Source organism: Lemur catta, chromosome 22 (assembly GCF_020740605.2).
Source record: "Lemur catta isolate mLemCat1 chromosome 22, mLemCat1.pri, whole genome shotgun sequence".
Classification (NCBI taxonomy): domain Eukaryota; kingdom Metazoa; phylum Chordata; class Mammalia; order Primates; family Lemuridae; genus Lemur; species Lemur catta.
The window spans coordinates 8,817,732-8,843,198 of NC_059149.1; the positions used below are offsets into that span (position 1 = coordinate 8,817,732).

The 25,467-nt window shown below is 37.1% G+C and overlaps 1 protein-coding gene across 1 annotated transcript in view; it reads left to right on the forward strand.

Moving 5' to 3' along the window:
* NSD3 (nuclear receptor binding SET domain protein 3) overlaps positions 1 to 25,467 on the forward strand; it is a 98,772-nt gene that overhangs the window by 62,274 nt on the left and 11,031 nt on the right. The window contains exons 12-21 of the mRNA XM_045535883.1: positions 485 to 615; positions 1,011 to 1,139; positions 1,750 to 1,876; positions 9,170 to 9,367; positions 9,846 to 10,019; positions 13,763 to 13,909; positions 17,125 to 17,281; positions 22,198 to 22,400; positions 23,053 to 23,165; positions 23,835 to 24,104. Coding sequence (XP_045391839.1) covers positions 485 to 615; positions 1,011 to 1,139; positions 1,750 to 1,876; positions 9,170 to 9,367; positions 9,846 to 10,019; positions 13,763 to 13,909; positions 17,125 to 17,281; positions 22,198 to 22,400; positions 23,053 to 23,165; positions 23,835 to 24,104 — 1,649 coding nt within the window. The remainder of the gene's footprint in view (positions 1 to 484; positions 616 to 1,010; positions 1,140 to 1,749; positions 1,877 to 9,169; positions 9,368 to 9,845; positions 10,020 to 13,762; positions 13,910 to 17,124; positions 17,282 to 22,197; positions 22,401 to 23,052; positions 23,166 to 23,834; positions 24,105 to 25,467) is intronic.

A 25,467-nucleotide genomic window follows, 5' to 3' on the forward strand; every position in this document is an offset into this window, starting at 1 on the left:
TTCAGGGGAAAATGGCACTATCCGTGTACGAATCGAATACAAATCAAAGATTTGTCACATCCCTAATAAAAACAAGGTGGAGATGTCTCTGCGACCATATTTGTAAGCTACACAGTGTGTTGGGTTTTATGTCTTCCCCCTCCAAATTGAATGGTTCTTTGAATTGCTCCAAATCAATCAGCTATCCTGCAGTTTTGATAGAATCGGTTTTTAGGTTGGAACTTGGGCTCTGTTGACTGAAGATAGCTTTAGAACAGGAGAACTGAATTAAATGTTTTGATAGAGCGGTTGTAAATTAAATCACTCACTGCCAGGAAGGTCAGAAGAAGCTTATGAAGTTTTGACTCCTGACTTCAGTGTTATAAAGAGAGCTGTGCTTTTTTCACACTAAAGATGAGTTTGGGAAAGAATATATTCTCCCACAAAAAAAATTAAGACAACTTTAAGCACTATTTTAGGATTAATTTCAGTGTGTTGTATTAAGGTGCCAGCGAGATTTCAGATTCCTGTAAACCTCTAAAGAAAAGGAGTCGCGCCTCTACCGATGTAGAAATGACTAGTTCAGCATACAGAGACACATCTGACTCCGATTCTAGAGGACTGAGTGATCTGCAGGTAAATATGTTCAAAGGTCTGCTGCACACAGTGCTGTTTTTGCTTTGCAAAACCAAAGTAGCATAATGCTTTTGCCTGACTTATTTGGAAAAATCAGGGAAAATTTTTAAATACTCATAGGGATACCCAAATCACTTTGGTTATGTTGTAATTTAAGAATGCCTTAATTTTGTTGTTCTTTTATCTAACAGAAGTATAGTTTGTCTTTAATTTTAACTACAGTTTCTCCCCAAACTGCAGAGATATGGTATCCATGGGTTTTAGAAAGAAAGAGAGGACGAATGAAATTATGTCAAGATTTATTTGAGAAAGTCTTACTAGGATTTTCATAGCATCTAATTTTGAAGGAATTTTTGTTTTGTTTTTCTTAAAAATGTGCTATGTTTTCCGTGTAGGTAGGCTTTGGAAAGCAAGTAGATAGCCCTTCAGCTACTGCAGATGCAGATGTTTCTGACGTGCAGTCCATGGATTCGAGTTTGTCAAGAAGAGGCAGTGGCATGAGTAAGAAGGACACTGTATGTCAGGTAGGCAGGTGACAGTCGATCCTATGGCTTGAAACTATTGTTTTCATATCCTGCCAATAATGGACTTACCTCCTGTTAAAGAGGGCAGTATGTTTCTAAATTATGATATGATTTCATAGCTGAAGATCTGAAAGCTCTTTCTAGCTCTTCTCTTACATGCAAGCGCCAGTCTTCATTGTGATAAACTGTTATTCATTGGAAGTAAATGGCAGATGACTAATTTCAAAACTTTTCTTAAGTTTGAGTTCATATTAACTTTTTAAATGTATTTTTACCCTTTTTGAAAAATACTGTTTTGCCTTGTGGAGAAACATGAAAGTATGCAGATCTCAAAGAAGGAGTCATAAAAGATCAAGTATGACTTTTAAACTTTTTACCGTATTGGGTCTGGAAAAACTGTCATTGTCTAGTTCAGTGGTTCTCAAAGCAAAGGCCAAGGAACAGCAGCATCATCAGGATACTGTTAGAAATGCAAATTCTTGGGCCCGACCCCAGACCTACTGATCAGAGTCTTTGGGTGAGGGACCCAGTAATCTGTTTTAAACAAGCCCTCCGTGTGATTCTGATGTTTGTTAAAGTTTGAGAACCATTGCTTTTTGCCATGTTACAGATTTGTGAAAGCTCTGGTGACTCTCTGATTCCTTGTGAGGGAGAGTGCTGCAAACACTTTCACCCCGAGTGCCTGGGGTTGACATCACTCCCTGACGGAAAGTTCGTCTGTATGGAATGCAAAACCGGTAAGCTTCCTGACTTTGACAGATACGGAGAGACGACTAGGGGGAAGAGGAATGTGCAGTGGCAACAGTTGCCATGCATCAAATTCTCATCACTTATCTGGTCCTCCTCCGCCCCTCCCATAGGTGTTTCACCAAATTTATTGATACCATCCAGGGATTAGGCTTCCCAAGATAAAAGAGTAGTCAAATTTCCTCCTACCATCAAATCTAGTAAATTATTGAGATGAGTTTGTTTTGTCTACAGAGTTATACAAAGTATGTGCATTGAGTTATTTTTCAGATGGGTTTGAGATTTTTTGTGCTCAATAAATTGGTTTAAGGTCCTTAATGGACTAGAGCAAGTATCAATCAAAACTATAACCATGATGATTGTATTTTTTAGTGGAAATATGGAGCTAGTGGAAATATGGAGCTTCTGGAAACTTTTTTTTAAAACTTGAGATTCACTAGTTATTTCTTATCCCACTATCCTTAGAATACCATCTCTCAAAATAATTTATAGAAAAATCAATGTGCTAGTTTCTTCTCTGTGTAGCCATGATGTTGCTTAAAGTCATGGAAAGCAGGAAGTGGTTGTTTAATCTGTAACAGCATGGCGAGTGAAAACTCAACTGGAGATGGCATGGTAGTGCTTTTAGGAACCATGTGTGTGCTCTCTGGTCTGTTTCGGTTTCGTTTTAGCTCTGAAGAACTAAGAGTTGATTGCATATCAAGTATATATGATATGCTCATCTCACCCTTGACTCTTTATTTTTCTACCCCTTTAATTTTCATTCTCACAGATATTTATTTTATCCTTTTTTATTTGATTGTATGCCTCCTAAAATCCTTTAGACAAAAAGTTGGCAATTTTTTTTTTTTTACCAAACATTGACTTACCTACTGCCAGGTGCTGTTAATACTAAGCATTTTATCCTAGTATCTCATTTGATCCTCATAACATTATGAGATATAGGTATTATTATTATTTCCATTTTTCAGAAGGGGAAACTGAGTACTAGAGAGTTTAGTACCCTGCCCAAAGTCACAAAGATGGCATGTGAAAAAACTGGAATTTAAACCCAGGCAGCTTGACTTCATAGTCCTTTCACTCTACCATTGCCTTCTACCCCCTTGGCCAAGTAGGATGGACATCATATGTCACAAATCATATATCCTAACACATACATATACACACTCAGTCACATACACAAGTTAAGCCATGGAAGCTGTTTAGAACATAGGACATATTTTTCCTATGCAAAATATTTTATTCATCACATTCAGACTCTGCAGTAAAACTTTTGAACAGTTTGCCAACTGGCAGTCTCAGGGTAACAACTGCACAGTGTTTTATTTGGCCTTCAGAATGTGTTTTCATTTCTGAACATGGATTGGGCATATACTTCTGGCTTCCCACATACCCAGTGGGGTTTTCTAAACCTCTGTCACTCCAGTCACTCAGGTAACCTGCATGGCCTCTTTAAGCATTCAAGTGTGTAATCCCAGATTTAAACTATCAACAGGAAGGACCGTGTGTCTCAGTATTAAAACATTCTTACGGCTCCTTTATTTTAACTCTAGAATCCAGTAGAATGCTGCCCTAAAAGGTTAGATATAATCCAGTTTGGTATGTATCTATTAGGAAATTTAAGAGGGAAATATGCTTTAAAAATAATTAAGTAGAACAAGGTTGGAGGACTCATACTTCCTGATTTCAAAGTTTACTACAGAGCTACAGTGGGCCAAACAGTGATAGCGGCACGGACAGACAGGCAGACCGAAGCAGTAGACGAGAGGGCCCAGAAATAAGCACCTGCGTGTATGGTCACATTTTTTTTTGACAGTGTGCCAAGACCATTCAGTCGGCAAAGGACAGTCTTTTCAACAAACAATGCTGGAAAAATTGGATATACACATGTAAAAGAATAAATTCGGACCCTTACCTAACACTATAAACAAAAACAAAAATCAACACAAAATGGGCCAAAGACCAAAATATAAGAGCTAAAACTATAAAACTCTTAGAAGAAAACATAGGGGAAAAGCTTCATGACATTGGATTTGGCAGCGGTTTCATAGATACGACACCAAAGGCACAGGCAACAGAAGGAAAAACAGACAAATTGGGCTTCATCAAAATTAAAAACTTCTGTACACCAAAGGACACTATCAAAAGAGTGGAAAGGCAACTCACAGAATGGAAGAAATTATATGCAAATCATTTCTTTTTTTTTTTTTTTTTTTGAGACAGAGTCTCACTCTTTTGCCCTGGCTAGAGTGCCATGGCGTCAGCCTGGCTCACAGCAACCTCAAACTCCTGGGCTTAAGCAATCGTTTTGCCTCAGCCTCCCGAGTAGCTGGGACTACAGGCATGCGCCACCATGCCTGGCTAATTTTTTCTATATATTTTTAGTTGTCCAGATAATTTCTTTCTATTTTTTAGTAGAGATGGGATCTCGGTCTTGCTCAGGCTGGTCTCAAACTCCTGACCTCGAGCAATCCTCTTGCCTCGGCCTCCCAGAGTGCTAGGATTACAGGCATGAGCCACCTCGCCCGGCCTGCAAATCATTTCTGATAAGGGATTAATACCCAGCATAGACAGAGGGCTCCTTCAACTCAGCAGTGAAAAAACAAACAACCCAGTTCAAAATTTGGCAAAGAACTTAAGCAGATATTTCTCCAAAAAAGATACATAGGTGGCCAGTAAGCACATGAAAATATGCTCAACATAATTAGTAATTGGAGAATGGAAATGAAAAGCACAATGAGATGCCACCTAACACCCATTAGGATGGCTACTATTTAAAAAAGAGAAAACAATGTGTTAGCCAAGACGTGGATAAATTGGAACCCTTGTGCATTGTTGGTGGGAATGTAAAATGGTGTAGTGGCTTTGAAAACAGTATGGCAATTTCTCAAAATATTAAACAGAGTTACCATATGTTCCAGCAATTCTACTCTAGGTATGTACCCAAGAGAAATGAAAGCAAGGATTCCAACAGATATTTGTACACTCATGTTCATAGTAGCATTATTCACAATAATGAAAAGGTAGAAACAACCCAAATGTCTATTGATGGATGAATGGATACACAAAATGTAATATATAATACAATGGAATATTATTCAGCCATAAAAAGAAATGAAATTCTGTTAACATGCTACAAAATGGATATACCTTGAAGATATTTTGTTGAATGAAATAAGGACAGAAAAGGACAAATATTGTGTGCTTCCATTTATATAAGGTACCTAGAGTTGTCAATTTCTTAGAGACAGGAGTAGGATGGTGGTTACCAGGGCGATGGGGGAGGGCGCGGTGGGGAGTGGTTTAATGGGTACCTAGCTTCAGTAGGGGACAGTGAAAAGGTTCTAGAGACAATGGTAGTGGTTGCACAAGGATGTGAATGTACTTAATGCCACTTAATTGTACACTTAAAAGTGGTTAAAATGTTAAACTTTGTTATATATTTATATTTACCACAACTATAAAAAGCAAGTAAGTGCTTTTGATTTATTTATGACATGACCGATTTGGTACAATTCTAACATTGGAAATGAGAACTCATCTTCAAACCATTGTTTATGGTCATATAGGCAGTTTTCCTTTATTTATCAAATGATAAACACTTTACATGTAAAAGTATTACAGAATACATCCCTAATAAGTTCTTATATTACCACTTTCTATTGTTCAAAACAAATGTGATTTCTAGAAAGAAAGCATTTTCATTTACCCTTTTGAATAAAATGTGTAATAAAGAGAGACTACAAAAAGAGTTCTGGAACAGACAATTTTACTTATCACTTACATATTCCTCCTCACCCCCCATCTCCAATCCTTGACTCAGGACTAAGTTTGACTTATTTATGTATGTATATGTGTATGTATGAATGAATGACAGTCTCTTGCTCTGTCACCTGGGCTAGAGTGCAGTGGGATGATCATAGCTCACTGCAACATCAAACTCCTGGGCTTAAGTGATTTTCCTGCCTCAGCCTCCAGAGTAGCTGGGACTATAGGCACATGCCACCACACCCTGCTAATTTTTCTATTTCTTGTAGAGACAGGGTCTCTGTCTTGCTCAGGCTGGCCTCAAGTAATCCTGGCCTCAAGAGTGCTAAGATTACAGGCGTGAGCCACTATGCCCAGCCTAGACTGATTTATTCTTAATGGAGACCAGTTCCCAGTGGGAAGGGAGGGTATTGGAAACATTCACATGCTAGAGCTTTAGTCTTAAAGAGGTTTGGTAGTTAAAATGTCTGTTAGCATAGCAATTGCACTAGTTTTAACAATTTTCTTTTATATTAGACTTATTTTGATCATTATGTAAATGAAGGCCTATTTTATTTTTACATAGAGCAGTTTATGCATTAGGCAAAGCTTTAAAGCGAAACTCTTACCTTTAAAACATATTTTTCTTAATTTCTGAAAGTTATTTTAAAAAATACTATTCCCTTTATATCTGTATACATGATCAAATGTTCTTTGAAATTATATATATGTAACAAGACAACAAAACAACCCTGCTGTACTTTATGTCTGCAACAAAGGCAGTAAAAAAAAATGTGAACATCACAGTTGTAAGTACTCATTTTAAAGAATTTTTATAATTCAGCCAATTTGTAAAGGTTAGATACTTCCAGAATCAAAGAACAATACTGCAATTCAACTAACTTTCTGGAAAGACAAACAAAACAAAACTATTCCTTGTATTTTTTTCTTCAGATTTTTTAATGGGCATTATAAGAAAAATGGGCAAAAAACTTGAACACTTCCCAAAAGATTCTATCCAAACAGCCAGTAAACATTGACCAGTTTGTTATAATTTGTCGTTCTTTGACTACAAGTAAACATTTCTTTCTGTATCTTTATTGCCTCTCTTGTGAATTATCTATTTGTGTTTCTTGTCCATTTATGTTTTGGGGTGTTAAAGGTGTTCTTATCAAATGATGAGATTTTAAATTTATTTCTAATTACACAAGTAATACATAATACATTGTTATACAAATATTATAATTACAGTTCTAGTTGATGTCTTCCTTGGTCATCACTCTTAATCCTAGGTCCTTACTTAGTTCAGCCCTCACCAGAGACAATCATTGTTACTCGTTAGATGTTTAGCCCTGTAAACCTTTGTGTGTGTGTGTTGTAATAAAACTGTATCATACTATTGTTCTGCAGGAGCTCTTTTTTTTTCCTTTTTAATTTTTTTTTATGGAATATATTGAGTATTGATGGAGCTCCTTTTTTTTTTTCTTTTGAGACAAGAGTCTCACTGTGTTGCCTGGGCTAGAGTGCTGTGGTGTCAGCCTAGCTCACAGCAACCTCAAACTCCTGGGCTCAAGCTCCTGCCTCAGCTTCCCAAGTAGCTGGGACTACCGGCGGGTGCCACCATGCCTGGCTTATTTTTTCTATTTTTAGTAGAGACGGGTTCTCGCTCTTGCTCAGGCTGGTCTCTAACTCCTGACCTCGAGCAATCCTCCCACCTCAGCCTCCCAGAGTGCTAGGGTTACAGGCGTGAGCTACTGCACCCAGCCGATGGAGCTCTTTTTATGTCAATACAGATATATTCTATTTAATTGCTGCATATCGTTCCATACGATACATATATCATAGTTTATTTAACTCTTCTCCTGTCGAAGGACATTTGAGTTGCCTTCATTTGTTTGCAATTACAGACAGTGCTTCAATCAGCATCCTTTTATATGTACTCTAAGTCTTCCCTAATGTAGTTATTGAGAAGTAGAATTTCTAGGCCATAGGAAGTGAATGTACTTTTATTTTAATGGATATTGCCTAGTTTCCTTCTAAGGTAGTTCCTTCCAACTTAAACTCGTACCAGCAGTATATGAGTACCTGTTTCTCTCCCCCCTTATCAATAATTGGTATTATCAAACTCTAAGTTTTCTCCTATTTCATAATTGGGTTTCAGTTAGCATTTATCTGATTACTGATGAAGTTGAGTTTTTCATGTTTTTTAGTTGTCTTTCTGCTCTCTGCAAATTGCCTATTTATACCCTCTGCCCACTTTTACATTAGGCTTCTTTGGTTTTTTTCTATATTGATATATAGTTCTTTATAAGTCTTATTCAGTTATCTTTGTTTAATATGTTGTATGCATTTTTTCCCATATGTGAACTCTTTATATAACAAAACATCCTTTTTCATTTTTGTTGCATATTTTTTCACATCTGTATGTCTTTTACTTGTTTCTTCTTTTTTTCTGTTCAATTTCTACCATAATTGGCATTGTTTTTTTCCTTAAATGTTTGACACATTTACCAGTGGAGCCATCTGGGCCTAAAATTTTCTTTGTTGGAAAGTTTCCAATTATAGTTTCAATTTCCTTTAATAGTTTATAGAACTATTCATACTTTCTACTTATTTTTGTGCCAGTATTGGTAAGTTCTGTTTCTCTAGGAATCTGTTCATTCATCTAGATTTTCAAATTTATTAGCAAAAATGTAGTGATATCCTTTTACCATCTTTTAAATGTAGGATTTGTAGTGATAGCCTATTTTTCATTTTTTATATCATTAATATTGGTTATTTCTCTCCTTTTTTTATTAGTTACTCTTACTAGGGGTGTCAGTTTTATTAATCTTTTTCAAAGAACTAGCTTTTACTAATCCTCCCCAATGAATGTTGATTTCACTTCATTCTTGAAAAATATTTTCACTGGGTATAGAATTCTGCCTGGGTAGTTGTTTTCTTTCAACTCTCTGAAGGTGGCATTCCATTGTTTTTTGGCTTCCATTTTGCTCTTTCGGTCAGCTCTGTTTAAAAGTAATTGTCTTTTCTGTGGATGATTTGAATATTTTCTTTGTCCTTGATTTTCTACAATTTGAATAAGATATATGTAGCTGTAGTATTCTGCCTCTTTTATTAGGATTATGAGTTTTCATTTTGTGTCTGTTTTGTATATAGAAATTGTAAGTGATTACCTAATGGAGTCTGTTTTTCCTTGGCAATTTCTTTTCTTTATTGTGGATAGGGAAGACTTTGCCACTCTCTGTTCCCAAATGTTGAAAAATTCTGTTCTGGGTTTTCTATGGAATTAATTTTGGAGATCTAAATCATTTTTAGTGTTGTATCTCCAAATTGGTAATCAATTATTCTAGCAAAATTTATAAAGTAACCTTTTAATTTGGTCATTTATTTTAAATGCTTTTTGTGTGCGTGTTAAATTTTTATATGTATTAGTAGAGACTCAGGAGTAATTGTTTGATGTCAGTAGCTGCTTCTATTTAAAAGGAGTATGCTTTAATCAGATTTTATTTAATCTGTGTTCCTCACCAATTTTCCAGGGCAGCACCCATGTTTTTCATGTAAGGTGTCTGGTAAAGATGTGAAGCGTTGTTCTGTTGGCGCGTGTGGGAAATTCTATCATGAAGCCTGTGTCCGCAAATTCCCCACTGCCGTCTTTGAGTCGAAAGGATTCCGCTGTCCCCAGCACTGCTGCTCTGCCTGCTCTATGGAGAAAGATATCCACAAAGCAAGTAAAGGTAAAACAGCTAAAGAAGGGGACAAAGGTTTTTTTGTTTGTTTTGTTTTTAAAGTGCAGTGGCAAATAATATTTTAAGCACATTATTATAAACAACAGTCTTCCTCTTTTTATCTCTGTGTTTAACAGTTCAGCCACAGTAAATAGCATGTCAAGTGGGGATTAAGTCTAATTCAGACCAGAGAAGAAAATTTCATATGTTCAAAATCATCCTTGAAAATCCCTTAGACCATATTGGATAATACCATCTCTCCGGCGTTGAAACAATTTTTTCTTTGAACCTTCTCTAAACGAGTATTAGGCTTGTATTTAGAAGCCATATAGCATAGGAATGACAGAGCCAAACTAGTGAAGAAAAAATGTTTTTATTTTACTATAACTAGCATCACATGGGAACCAAAAGAAAGCCCAACTCCAGAAATCTCATATCTAACTGATGTGTTGTTACACAGATTCTTTTTTAACTTGTTTTTAAACAGGCCGCATGATGAGATGTTTGAGATGTCCAGTTGCCTATCACTCTGGGGATGCTTGCATTGCAGCCGGAAGCATATTTGTGTCCTCCTACATTCTCATCTGTAGTAATCATTCCAAACGGAGCAGTAATTCTGCTGCTGCTGTAAATGTAGGCTTTTGTTTCGTTTGTGCCAGAGGTGAGTGTCAATCTTTTCTCTTTATTGCTTTTTGAGGTCAGTGGCACATTTCCCCTTTAAAACAGAGTCTCAGCATTGGGAGAGAACTCAGGCCATCTAGTACAATCTCCCACCCGGTGCAGAATTCCATTTTATTATACCCCTGAGAGAGATGAACATTTCCAGTAATTAGTCTGTTTTATACTGCTAGACGTCCAAATTGTTAGAATATTAATTCTTCTGTAAGTTAACCTAAAACCTGCATTTCTAAACATAACTTAGAATTGTAGTTAAATTCTTAGTTTGTGTATTCAGAGCATCGAAAGGTTAATCTGTTCCCTTCTGCAAACGATTCTTCTATTGCAAATAGATCCTTCCCATGTCATATTCTTTAATCCAGAACTTTCAACTGATTGAGATTCCACTTGGCAAGACTAGCACATTTATTTTTCAATTGTTGATGCCGTATTTTATCATAATGTTTTGGTCTGGCATTGAGGAAGGCCTGATGGGACACAGCCAAGCAACATACGTGGTGGTGTTAGTAAGAGCCAGCAGGGCAGGCGTTCTCGCCCACCAGCTGTTGATGTTAAGTATGCCAAGATTGATCAGCTAAAAACAGTATCATGTCCCTGAGGGCATCAGTGAACTGGAGTTTGTAATAAATATATTGGAACTTCTTTAGTTGAATATAATATAGAATACCCAGCTTTATTTCAGATGTAGTATAATAAAACTTTGTTTTGGTACTTAGTAAACATTATAGAAACCAACTAATATCCCCAAATACTGTTTTTGTTTTTTTTTTTTAATATAAGTGCTAAGTTTTCTGAACTTCCCTCAGTATGAAATATTCGAAAGGACTGGTAAGGCCCATCAGGCCTCTTAGATTATATTTAAACTATACTGAAGAAAGTGGTTTTTGTTTGTTTGTTAGTTTTTGCTTTAGGAGACAGTTCTTTTAATTTGGTGGAAGTACTACAAAAATAATTTTTTAGTAGAGTTTAGGAAGTAGGATAGATCTTAAGTGGTTTTGCTTTTGTTGCATTTCTAAACACCTTAGAGGAGGTGGGCAGTGACGGAGCGAGTAGCTGGTGGTCCCTTGCGGCATGGCCGGCTGGGTCCCTTGTACGCGCTGTTTCCGTTGCCTGAGCTTTGTAAGCGCACAGGGCTGTCTGCCATTCGAGCAGGAAGCATCGCCTCGTTCCTGACTGGAGCAGTTACAACTGTATCCTGCTCTGAAACCTGGCTGGTACCTGGAGGAGTAGGTCTAAAATGTTTCCTGCCACCTTGTAGCAGGTGATAGAAAGGATTCCAATAGGCAAATAGTAAAAAGCATCACTAGTGCCTTTCCCATCCCCCCAGCCTCAGGCAGTAACGATAGGAAGGAGTTGCTGCATTAGCTTCACTTCAGAGACTGAAACAGATGAGTAGAAGCGGGAACAAAGTCTCTTAGTGCTTTGCAAACTTTCTCTATTCTGCCATTCCTAGGCACTTGCATTTACTGTTGGTGTATAAGCACACATAAGTTAGCCAACATTTTAAATTCCAAGTTCATAACTCTTATGTTGGCTTACTTTGATGTACATTCTGAATCAGTATATTAACTGATATTCTTTTGCTTTATTTCATTCAATAATTGGGAGACCTTTAAAATCGGCATTTTCAACTTAGGACAGGTAGAAAATGGTCCACTTACAGAAACTCTAGCCATTGTGTTAAATTTAATTTCTATGACTTGATTAAAAGCTTGAGAATAACATAAATGCAGGGAAAACCCATGTTTTAACAGCAGAATTTATATGTTATCAATTTGGCAATTATTCTGGAAGATTTACTGTATTTAACTGCCCATTTAAGCAAGAATATTTAATTCTCAAATATTTTAACTGTAAGTCTTTGTATGGTAAACAGAAACCTTCATTTTCCTTTCTAGCATTTGACAAAGAATAATTCTAAATAGATCAGATGTTGGGATTTGAGAGGGCTTAAAAGTCTTTTAGAAGTAAATAATATATATTATTTTACAAGTATTTATAGACATCACCCTTTTTTAGGAGACCTAACTATAGTAAATCCACACACAGAAAGGAACACCGTAATCATTTATGTTTTGGTATTAGAAAACTTAGCTTGTTTTGCTTATTTCTTGCCTCATAAAGAAATTGTCCCTCCACTTAGAAGGTTCTTCTCTTAGTTCTTTGTTATTGGGTGTTCACAATCATGAAGCTAAATCTTAAGAACTGGAAGGTCTAAAAATATTTTTAGAAATGTTTCAAGGTTTAGAGGAGCATAGGAAATGTAAAGACATTTTTCAGTGTATTATATATTCTTTAGCATTTCCTTTCATCTAGGGGGTTGTGTAAAACTAAGTTACTTAATATTCTGTGATTTTCTTTGTAATGGTAATTTAAAATGGATAAGGTAGGCTAGGGTTTTCTTTTCATTTTAATGTTACTTTATTTTGCATATGTAAATTGAACTCCGCTAAACACTATCTGAATGAATTACCACAATTGTCCTAAGAAGTTATTTCCCCCATTTGATACAGATGAGACACTGAAGCCCAGATTACATAATCTGCTTGACATCACACAAGTGTCACATGGAGGGACCAGCGTTTGTACCCGATCTTTCTTATTTCAAAGCCCATATTTTTCTATACTACATTGCCTCCCTCTATTAAATGTATGACATTCATTTCAATAGTATATAACTTTTAGTAAAGATTCTTATGTTATTAGCAATTTCAAGTTCCATGGTGTCATCTGGGTCAGAGGTAGTTCTGAATTCTTCTCAGTGTAGAGTAACATCAAACGAAAATAACACCCACACAAAGTAAGTAAGTGGTAGCTTCCCTCCCTTCAAAATGATCTCTAAATGAAATGGCTATTGTGATTTGTTAAATCCTAGATTATTCTTACTGACCAGCAACCAAGATAGATTTCTCGTGGCCCCACAGTTCCCTAGGTTTAGGAGTGGCTTATAGCTCCATCATGAACTTAACTGGGGGACATGGGGCAGAGAGGGGAAGGGAGAGTCACAGGTGGGTTGGAGCAGATCTTGTGTTCTTCTCTAAATAGGATAGCTAATATTGGTAGATCAAAAGGATTGTTTTTATAAACCCTTAAGTTGGTAATCACTTTATATCATGGCAGGGAAAAAATTAAAACAGTCTGCATTGCCTCAGTAAAGTTCAGAAAACCATGGTTCCCTTAAAGTCATGTACTGTATTGATAGAAAAAGGTTTCCTTATCTGGCAGAGAAAGGTAGGATTTGTTTGAGTGTATCTCAAGTTATGAATGGAGAAAAAGAGACTTGATTCCACCTTTAAATGCTACTTGATATATTGAAGGTAGATTGGGGTCTACTATGTTAGGTAAATGATTCTTATTTCTAACTGATTGGTACGTCATTTTGTTCTTGGGGGGGTTGTCATCATAGCACTTCTAAATATTAAGGAATAAAGCTTTATTTTCCGTAGGGGGTTCTCGTAAGATGGCAAATACCATTCACATTTCCAAATTATTTGGAGTTTTCTTTTGCAGTATATAGGTTTCTATATAGGGATAAGGCATTGAGTTAGCTCCAACTCCCTTTAATAACTGTAGGAAACCTTTCTGTCAGATCTTTCTTTTTCTTCATATTCTCTCCTCCCCCCCACCTTTAAAGCACAGCGACATAATAGGTGTTGGTTTATTTTTTCCTCATGGAATCATGGGTAGTTTCATTGCAGCTCATGTCTTTCTGTTTGTTTCGTATAGGGCTGATAGTTCAGGACCATTCAGACCCCATGTTCAGTTCATATGCCTATAAGTCCCACTACCTACTGAATGAATCAAATCGTGCTGAGTTGATGAAATTACCTATGATTCCTTCTTCGTCAGCTTCCAAAAAGAAATGTGAGAAAGGTAATAACCAAAATAGTTTATCTCTTGCTTTCATTTTTGCATTTCCTATTTTTTTATCTTTAAATGAAGGGGGGAAATGTATGCCTGTCAAACACCATCTGTTGCTTTTGGTAAATTCTACCTTGGTTGTTGTGACTGTGTCTTCATATGGCTGCACAATTATTTAAAAGGGCTTAAAATAATTCCATTATTACAAATTTTTACTCTTCTCCTTGAATAAATTTTCACACATTCCATATATGTAGGTTATTGAAATAGAAAGACTAGGATTTTGTTCAATATAGATTAATATTCGAAACACTTCCGCTTTTGTCTGGTGTTAGAACTGTCATTCGTGTTAGAATAGAATAGATACAGTATAATTTGTTACTAACTTTCAACTAAAAAACAAGATAGGTTCTTAAAAGAAGGAAACTAAGATATTGATACTTAAAAGTTTGATTTTAGAATGCATTCTATCATTTTGTTTCTTAAATGTTTTGTTAAGATGCTATGAAAACTAGTTGCCCTTCCCTTAGAAGTTGGTGGGAAGCTGGGGGGGGGGGGTTACCCCAAATACCGAATGTTGGAAGGCAACTCAGCCGAATTGCTGATGGATGATTTATCCACAGAGAACCAAGAGCTAAATGTACATTTATATTCTCCCAGTTAGTTTAATCTATAAGAAGAAAACTATATTGTGTTTACTTTTCCATAGCCTACTTGTAATAAAGGAAAGATGTTACTTAACTATAATATTATTTGAGGAGTTATTATCCCAGATGGAAAAATAAATGAGCTTGAAAGGTGAAGGCCTTTTCTTGTATACATTCCTATTATGGTCTGGGGGCCAGGTTCAGAATCTGTAAAGAAAACTTTATTCATAGCTAATACATCAAATATACTAGATATATTTGAAATGGCTTTTTTAAAATTATTATTTGTGTTGCCTGTTTGATGTACCTTCGCTCTTTGTCAGACATCTGAAATGGCAACTCATGACTAAAAGAAAGAACAACTCAGCAAGTTGATGGGAGAGAGTATTGGCTTATTTGTTTGTTTTCCATTGAATCAGATTATATCACCTTATTGATGATACTGCCTACTTCTAAAACAAAGATGAACATAGGTTTGACTTACTCCATAATTAGTCTACCAAAGCATTTTAGGAAATGCTTTATTTTCCTGTTAGTACCTTTACAAAATTAGAGTGATTCAATTGTTGCTTACTTTGTTTTCAGTACTAAGTATTAACCTTCACATGAATTGAAATTATTTTGAGCCCTCTGTCTGCTTAGCTTGAACCATCTTACTTCGCTTGCATCCTAAAGTAGTTTTCTTGCATAGCACCAAGGTGGATCATTCATATTTTTATTTTTTTCTATTTCCCTTTTGTATTTTAAACATCTTTATCATGATTTTCATTTATGATTCTGGCTCCTGTATTTCCTCTGAAATAAGACGTAAAATTAAGGACTATTCCATATGTTAAAAATGGCCAGCCTGACTTTTCCACAACAGCACAAATAATCACATGTCCTCTAAAAATGGTTTGCAAAGACTGTTCTCCCTGTTGGTCAGTCCTTTCTGATGGAATAATGAATAATCTCATTTTATTTTAAATTTATAAAAGAATTCCCTTCCTAGGCTTAGAGCACTCAGGCAGCTAATCTCTAGGTTGGAGAATTGAGCCAATTAATCCATATTGAGATCTGCAATCAAAGGAAAAAAATCCCGATAATTGAAGTAAAAGCTTTTCAGCAGAGGAAATATAGTAATTTAATTCATCACTGGTTGTATATGGATTTTCTTTTTGTTTTTATGTTAATTAGAAGTTTGCAAGTCTGCAGGAAGACAAGATTTTCTGTAAAATTGATAGCAAATCCTCAAAAGGTTGGAGCATGTGATTGGATAAAATTGTATAGAGCGCTCTTAACCTTTTGCTTGTGAGACTTTAAATCTTAGTACACTCATGGGTTATAGACTTTATTTTCCAATTAAAAGATCAAGTCTTTTGCAGTAAATGTCTTTATCATATTTCATCTTCAGTGGCTAACAGCCTTCTCTGTCACTTGTTGAAATATGTATTAGAAATACCTAATCTCCCCCCAGAAATCCCATATTTCTTTGCATTTAAAAATATTTTTTTTTTGCTACACCTGTTTTGATCTCAATCCAGAGATCATTTTGTGTATTTAAGAGGAGAGGGTTTTGATAGGGAACTTGGAGGGATCTCCTCATATGTGGTACTTCATTCTACAGTGATAATTACTTAGTTTTATGCTATAAAGCAGTGGTTCTCAATATGAAGTCAGAAAAGACTTATGTAAACAAAGTTTTTGAGCTGTGTTTAATATTTCAGAAGATGTAACAGAATCACATTTGTGCAAGATAAGGCTGTGTGAGTTTTTTTTTATTTGGCTGTGATTTTAACAATTTAATATTACTAGTTACTGGGATCAGAATCTTGGATTGGCATTTATATCTTTGTTAATAAAAATAGGATAAATTGTTACTTCTAAAATGCAGATTTTTTGTTGTGGATAAAATATTTGAAAACATGTAGGTTCACAAACAAGGAAAAAGGGGATCCTTGGTGAGTGAAAAAGTTGCAGACCACTGCTGTATAGCCTGCTTAACTTTATCTTCACGGAAATAATGATATTGTAATCACCAATTTGAGAATCTACATTCCTTTTGCTTTTTTGTATTCTTTATGGAAAGAAAAAAGTCCTGATAACTGATTGGCTATTTTCATTCTTGCTGATTTTATTATAAAGGGATTTAGTTAACTGTGGCACTGGATTAAAATACAAACGTAACTGTTGCTTGCTTTCTTAGCTCTGAAGGAGAAAAGAAAATTGCTACTTATATCTTTAAAATTCTGCTCTCAAATCTACTCAGTTGAAAGACCTTATGCTTCTATTTTGTCACATGTTAAGAGTTTTAGCTGCTTTCTAAACTGATAACTCAATAGCCCACATTTTGGAGGAGTAAAGAGTACAATAATGCTTTTGGTACTAAAAAGCTCTGAATTCTGGCCGCTGAAGCCCTAAAAAATAGCTAAATATGTTCATTTGCTATTTTAATCCATCACTATAGATATGACTCAATCCCTTTGTTATTTTTCCCCAATTTGAATCCAATTTAATATGCTCAAAAGATAACTTTCTCCCTTTTCTTTCTTTTTCTCTTTCCTCTCTTCTCAGTTATTAAGACTGTTTATTTGTTTCAAGGTGGAAGATTGCTCTGCTGTGAATCGTGCCCGGCTTCCTTCCACCCGGAATGCCTGAGCATAGACATGCCAGAAGGCTGCTGGAATTGCAATGACTGTAAAGCTGGCAAGAAACTACATTACAAGCAGATTGTTTGGGTCAAATTGGGAAATTACAGGCAAGTTTTTCTAAGGACAAAGAGGAAATATTCAGTCATTGTGCAGGCCAGGTTCATGATCTGGACAAAAGCGCAGCTAGCAGGTGGACAGGTGGAACAGCACAGATTTCCTTAAAAAAGAAAGAAAAGAAACATGTATTGAGTCTGGGTTGTTCAGGGGTTCGGAAGGTTATGTCGCTGTTGAATTTTTTTCCTTTTCTTTGGGATTGCTTGGTTGACTTTTGATTTTAAGTCTGAAAGTTATTTTATACAAATGAACTATTTACTACTAGATTTTGGAATAAAAGGTCTTATGTGGACAGTGGAGGTGATGTTTTCTTTGTCTTAATTAGATTTACATTGATTTCTGATTTCTAATAAGATCAAGAGTTTGTATCCTGGCCAAAACAGCTCTTTGCCCATGAATCTAGTCCATTTCGTTCTAGCTAGAAGCCCTAAACTGTGCGTAAAGAGAGAGCTTTTTAGAATTTAAAGAGAGATATTATTCCAATCAGAGCCTATTTAGTTCTTAAGGGAATGAAGTAGGAAGTATGTGTGATTGCCATTATTTTAATAAAACTTTCTCCTTTAAGGCTTTTAACATGCTTTCACTGAACAAGTATAGCAATATATTATTAAAACTCTACATTTTGGCTGGGTGTGGTAGCTCACATCTGTAATCCTAGCACTTTGGCTGGGGGCATGAGGATGGATTGCTCGAGGCCAGGAGTTCAAGACCAGCCTGGGCAACATAGCGAGACCTCATCTCTACAGAAAATAAGAAAAATTAGTTGGATGTGGTGGTGCACAGCTGTAGTCCCAGCTAAGCAGGGGGCTGAGGCAGGAGAATCGCTTGAGCCCAGGAGTTTGAGGTTGCGGTGAGCTATCATGATGCCACTGCACTCTAGCCCGGGCAACAGAGCTAGACCCTGTCTCTAAACAAGCAAACAAAAACTCTGTATTTTGAAGCATGTATTTATCATTTTACTAAGAAAATAGTTACTATTCAAGATAGCACAACAGAGTTCTGCTTTTCAATCAGAATCCCAAGTAAAACATATTTCTATAGAATTTCAAACATACTGTAATTTTTTAAGGAGGAGCTATGTTGTTTTCTGTTTCAAATATGCTGATTGCTTACCTATTTAAGTTTTTTTTTTTTTTTAAGCCAGGGTCTGACTCTGTTACTCAGGCTAGAGTGCAGTGGCATCATCATAGCTCACTGCAGCCTCAAACTCCTGGGTTCCAGCTATCCTCCTGCCTTAGGCTCCTGAGCAGCTGGGACTACAGGCAGACACCACCACTTCCGGCTAATTTTTCTATTTTTTTGTAGAGTGCTCAGCCTGGTCTCAAACTCCTGGCCTCAAGCTATCCTCCCACCTCAGCCTCCCAAAGTGCTAAGATTACAGGTGTAACCCACCATGCCCAGCCTACCTACTTAATTTATACTTTTTTTTACCATTAATAAGATTTAATAAGTACTTTATACCAGGCTGTGTTCCAAAAATTCTAAAAATGGGTTATTTCATTTAGTTTTCACAGTGCCCTCAGGAAATACAGTTGACTCTTGAACAATACAGGGGTTAGGAGTACTAGCCACTCCCTACCCCTGCCATGTGCATATGTGCCCACCCCAACCCTGGCACAGTTGAAAATCCCCATATTGGCCGGGCGCGGTGGCTCACACTTGTAAATCATAGCACTTTGGGAGGCAGAGCCGGGAGGATGGCTTGAGGCCTGGAGTTGGAGGCTGCAGTGAGCTCTGATCAGGACACCACACTCCAGCCTGGCCCATAGAACCAGGCCTTGTCTCCTTGTCACCACTTGATGTGGAATCCACTTGCTTTCTCTCCTGCCTCCCTATCTGGCACTGCACGGTCCAGTGCAGTAGCCACCGGCAGCATGTGTCTGTTGAACCCTTTTGTAGCCAGTCCGATTTGAGATGTGCCGTTGAGTGTGAAATACACTCTTGTTGGGCAGCGGTGGCAGGGACAGGTGTGGGACACATGGCATGTGCTCTCCAAGGGGTGTTGCTCCTTGGCCTCCGCCTTCCCTTGGCCTCAGTGAGCTGGACCCCGGTGCTCCCTCGGTGGCCATCACTGGTCGTCCGAGTCTCCGCCAGCCAAGCCCTTAGCAGGTGGCGCCGGCCGGAGTTCTGCATCCTATTTAATTTTTAAAACTTCATTTTTGGCTGAGATCAGGGCATCGAAGTTGAGAAGGCCTCACATATGACAAGAACCCTCTAAGTCCCTAAAAAAACATTGACAGTTTGAATACATTAATAATTTTATATTGTATGGCAAAAGATATCATAAAGTCTTAAAAAGGTAATGTCAAACCAGGGGTGTTTGCTCTTCTCTGTGTTCAGTAAGAAAAGACAAATAGAAAAGGCGCAAAGAATAGGAAATAGAAAAGAAACATGGAAAAATGCTCGGCCTCACTAAAAATAAATGCACATTAAAAATTTTTTTTTTCAGTTAACAGATTGGCAAAGATTTAAAAGATTGATAATTTTGTGTGCAGCGAGGGCGTGAGGAAATGACTGCTTCCTGTAGTGCAGTCTGCTGTCACATGTCAGAATTATAACTGCGTATAAACCCTCTGACTGGCACTCTACTTCAGGAAATTTAGAGAAAAAAATTGAATAAGCAGGCAAAAATTTATTTGTAGCGGTGTTCGTTGTAGTATTATTTCTAATTGCAAAAATTCGAAATAACCCAAAGGCTCAGTCAGTAGGGAGGGGATCTGAGAGATAAACCATGGTGTGTCCATGTTGTAGAAAACCATTAAGCCGATGAAAGGATAATGCAGGTCTGTATAGTAACATGGCAAGATATCCATGACATATAATGTGTTTATACAATTTGTAAAAATTGTAGCTCTATAATATGTTTTTAATACTTGGAAAGAAATACATCTAATGTTAATAAACTAAGGGATAAGATTACAAGGGAAGGCATTTTTACTTTTCTATATTTCTGCATTGTTTTAATTTTTAAAAAATGCACATACTGCTTTGATTTTTTTTTTTTTTTTTTTTTTTTTTTTCCAGAGCCTTGCTCTGTCACCCCAGCTAGAGTGCAGTGGCATCATCCTAGCTCACAGCAACCTCAAACTCCTGGGCTCAAGCAATCCTCCTGCCTCAGCCTCCTGAGTAGCTGGGGCTACAAGCACATGCCACCTCCCCTGGCTAGTATTTTTTATTTTTGGGGTCTCGCTCGTGCCCAGGCTAGTCATGAACTCCTGGCCTCAAGTGATCCTTCCACTCCAGCCTCCCAGAGTGCTACAATTACAGGCATAAGCCACCACGCCCAGGCTGCTTTCATAATTTAAAAAAATATGTCTTTCCAGGGTGAGGAGGAGTGACAATTAATCAATTTAAGACATTCCTGGATAAGAAATATCTAAAACAGTGTGAGAAGCCTTCAGAGTAATTTTTTTTTAAGTATGAAAATATCTTTAACTTAATTTAATTTGAATACTTAAATTTTAATCACATTACATTTTAAAAGAAGCCCAAAGCAGTGCTCGAGTTAAGTTCACAAACCCATTGAGATTTTATATCTAGGTCAGATTCTTCTTGTATGTTTTGGAAAGACTTCCATCCATGAACTAATTCGTAATATATTTCTTTCCAATCAGGCCCAGGGGGCCACATGAAGCTGTTTATTTTCAATAGCTAGTTACTCCAGTGTGCTGCTTCCTGGGGGAAAATGTGAGGACCGGGAAGAGCCCCTGGCAGAAAGTGTGCCTCTTCCTAGCTGCCTGTGGTGAATGCAGGAATCATGCAGATAATTTAATTACCCTAAAATGGTTTAGGGATAAATAGAGCCTGCTTTGAGGATAAACCTCAAAGACTGATCACATAAAATAGTGGGTTTTATCTTGTTTTTTTAGAGCAACTTGAGCATGGATTCTTACCCATGTTTTTAATTCTTAGATGGACAGCAAGATATCTTGCATATGATGCTTACTCAAGCTCTCTAACATAAACCTGGGGGTACAACCATGTCATTGTTTATCTTCTCAACAGTACAGTTACTTGTTAAATAAATGGTTTCATTAGGCATATGTGAAATAAGAGTTTGAAAAAAATTTAAGTTTATATTTACCGTTCATATTGCTGATCTTACATACTACATACAAAAGCTCATGTGTGGCTCTCCGTAGTTGGCCTCATTTTCTATCAGCTTCATCCTTCAATTCCTGACTTGTCCAATTGGTAGAAATTACTCAGTTTTCTCGCAGATGGCGTCATGTAGTCATTGCTGTAGTTTGCAGTTATCGTAGTATGAAACAGTTGTTTTCGTTCTGTCCCCTGTCCCACCTTTATTATGATCTAAAATGAATTAGATTCTGAAATTCAAACTCTTATAAAGTCTAGTATATTTGCCCTGGTTGACTGGGGATCCAGGAAATGCTGATTTGAATGTGGGGGTGGTAATTGTTTACTCAGTTTATTCTCAAAATACTTCCCTTGGCTACTAGAAATACACTTTTATACTTTGAAAGATAATCTTGGTATTAAGTTTGGGGAGAAACACGACTTTTCTAGGATTGAAATTGAGTTTGGAATAGCAGTATAATCTAATTCTTGAGTTGGGCAGTGGGTTCAGTGTTAATTATTTTATTATACTTTATAACTTAAATTTTCATGATATATATTCTTTTATAAATATCAAGTATTTTTTAAAGAAAAACCATTAATAGGTCAGGTGTTTAAGTCCAGTTTGTTTAGTCTCTGTTCATTATTTCATTAATTTGTTAATATGTTTTTAAATGATAGGCGGTTTGAGTAGATTAAAGATAAGCAAGGTTTTTTGTGTTCTTAAAATGGAAATGAAAATTGCAAAATACAAAACCATTTTTCCCTCCTGCCAACCTTGTAAATAGTGTGATTTTTCATCTTCTTGGTCTAAAATTGCTTTTGCTTTCAGATGGTGGCCAGCGGAGATCTGCAATCCCAGGTCTGTGCCACTGAACATCCAGGGCCTTAAACATGACCTGGGGGACTTCCCTGTGTTCTTCTTTGGTTCTCATGACTACTACTGGGTGCACCAGGGCAGAGTGTTCCCTTACGTTGAAGGAGACAAAAGCTTTGCTGAGGGACAGACTAGTATTAACAAGACCTTCAAAAAAGGTAAGTTGGGTGATGGTTACAGTGATTCCAATGTAAGACTCCAGTGTTGATTCCTCAACATCTAACTTACAAATGACATATTTCTGGTATTAGAGAATTTTCCCCAGGTGTTATGATCCTGTGTCCCATAAGCTTCCAATCACATTAAAACCAGGTTTGAAATACATTTCAGTATAGCAGAGGCTGCTGTGTATGTGAAAGGAGTTCCTTCAGTGATCTTTCGTGTAAACACAGGTTATTCTGGGAATGGTCTTTTTAATCAAGTGAAGCTCCTTTGCCACAGAAGAGTGTACAGGCTTTCCATGAAGAGCCTACAACTGTTTTTGCAATGAGTTGCTGGAATTTTAGCTTTCTGGGTAAAAGTAAAATGCATTTAAATCTAGTACAAAGTAAAACGCTGCTCTTAGTATCACTTGGAGGCTTCTGATCACCGAAGTGGGGCCTCTTCCCTGCGGCAGCATCAAGCACAGAGTACAGCGTTCAGTGAGTCACATCCTATTTCATTGTTACCCTGTCCTGGTGGAAAACGGTAATCTCCAGAATGTAATTTTAAAAAGAAAATCTGCGGCCAGATGGGAAGGCAGTATAAAACTACTAACAGTTTTTGTTTTTGTTTTTGGTATTTATGTACTTTATTTGGTCTTATTGGCAGCACTAGAAGAAGCTGCAAAACGTTTCCAGGAACTGAAAGCACAAAGAGAAAGTAAAGAAGCCCTAGAGACTGAAAAAAACTCAAGAAAACCCCCTCCTTACAAACACATCAAAGTAAGTCTCTACCCATGAAAACATCAGTATTTGACAGACAAGATGACATGCATTACTCTCTTAGTAAAGGCCCTGCTGACTTATGAAAACGTTTGCTGATTATCACCCAGTCTTCTGCAAAGCAGACTGGGAGCTTCTGCTGGAAGCATCAGACGGAGCCATAGGCGCTGGGCTGTGATATCAGGGCTGACAGGCCCTCTGCTAGCAGGAGTAACAGGCCTGATAGGAAATCCTCCTCTTCCACCAGGCCATCCTGCGACCAAATGAAAATACGGATATTAAAAAAAAAAAAAGAAAAAAAAAATAGAGAAAGAGGGGAGCAAAAAAAAAGAAAAAAGAAAGAAAAATACGGATATTTAGCCCCTTTATGCCAGAGAGCCCACAGACAAGCATATCCTCTCTTGTTTTCAGTTATGAAATTTCCATCAGCTAGTGGAAGAAGAAATACACAGAGTCAGTAAGTGAAGATTCACATTAGGCTTTGATATTTTGGTCAACCGAGGAGAGATGGTTGTTATTCGTAGCTTATTCATGGGGAAATTAAGATAAAGAGCCTTTTTCAGAGTCACACCACAGGGCAGTAGCACGGATGTTGTAGAGGTTCCCGTTCAAATTGCTAAAAGATTACTTACCTTCTGCCTCTGTGTCATTTGTGATTTTGTTTTCTAGGCTAACAAAGTAATAGGAAAGGTTCAGATCCAGGTCGCCGACCTGTCGGAGATCCCCCGCTGTAACTGCAAGCCGGCTGATGAGAACCCGTGCGGCCTGGAGTCGGAGTGCCTGAACAGGATGCTGCAGTACGAGTGCCACCCGCAGGTGTGCCCTGCCGGAGATCGGTGTCAGAACCAGTGCTTCACAAAGCGCCTCTACCCTGACGCCGAGATCATCAAGACCGAGCGAAGAGGCTGGGGCCTCAGGACCAAAAGGAGCATTAAGAAGGTAGCATGGGACAGGGGTGGGGCGGAAGCAGCCAGCACCTGTGCCGCTGTTAACCTGGGACGCTTCAATAGGTTATAACTGTAGGGATAAAATATATAGGGATTTATGGCAAAATTTTGAAACTTCCCATGTTGAAAGTTTGGCACTACTCGAGCAAAGAAGAAGTGGTAAGAAGAGGATGGCAATAAAACGTACGTAAACTTTGAGTGTCCTATGATCAATCATAAAGAGAGGGAACATTGGTTATTTTCTATGTGAAATATTTTTTTACTTGTTAAGCAAAATGATTTAAAAGTCTTCATAAAAGCAATAATAGTGAAGTTGAGAATATACTGGGATAGAAACTGGCAAACCTGGGACTTCGCTCTTGTCATAATTCATCAGCGGTGAAACCAAGGCCAAGTCACTTAACTTCCCGAGCCTCAGTTTCCTCATCTCTAAAACAGACACAATAATATTCCCTGCCCTACATATTTGAAGGTTGTCACAAATCTTAAATTTGATTATATATGCAAAAGCAATTGGAAAAAGTTGATATCTTTAACACTTACAAATGATTTTCATTTTTATGCTCTGAGACAATTTTTCAAGGCAGTCTCTGTTTAACACAAGAAATGCATGCCCATTGTAGAAAACTTTTTAAATGCAAATAAAGAAAAATGAAAATCACCAGTAAATCCTGCTATTCAAACAGTGACTCTCAAATTTTAGAGTACCCGAGACTCTCCCAGGGTCTTTACTGAAAACAGTGTCTTACTGAATTAGAGTATCTGGTATGAGTCTGGAATAACATGGATTTTAAAACAACCCCCCAATCCTCACACCCTGCCCCTGCTTGCCCAGAGCCATCTGCTGTCCAGGACTTGGGGTGTGGTCACTGAGACAAGGTGGACCTAGTGGGAATTTAAAATTGCTCTTGCCATTTTTCTACCTTAAAAATCACCTTTGTAATTAAAAAATCCCATCTAATGTAGTAAAGAAAGGTTATACAATACAAAAAAGATAGTACAGTGAAATTCCTCCTTCATCCCTGTAATTCCTGGTCTCCTCACCAGATATAACCGTTGTTAATAGTTTGATATGTAGCCTTTTAGAAATTTTTCTCTATAGTTATAAACATAAACATGTACACATACATATTCATACATCCTATATTTGTAGGGTTTCTACACACAAACATGATCGTACATACTCTCTTCTTCTCCTTTAAATAATATATCATAAATACATTTCTGTGGCAGTTCATATAGGTTTCACCTCATTCTTTTTAACAGGCTCATAGTCCACAGCAAAATGTACTATGATTTATTTAACCTATTCCCCAATAAATATATACATATGTTTTTTAAATTCTATAATGAAC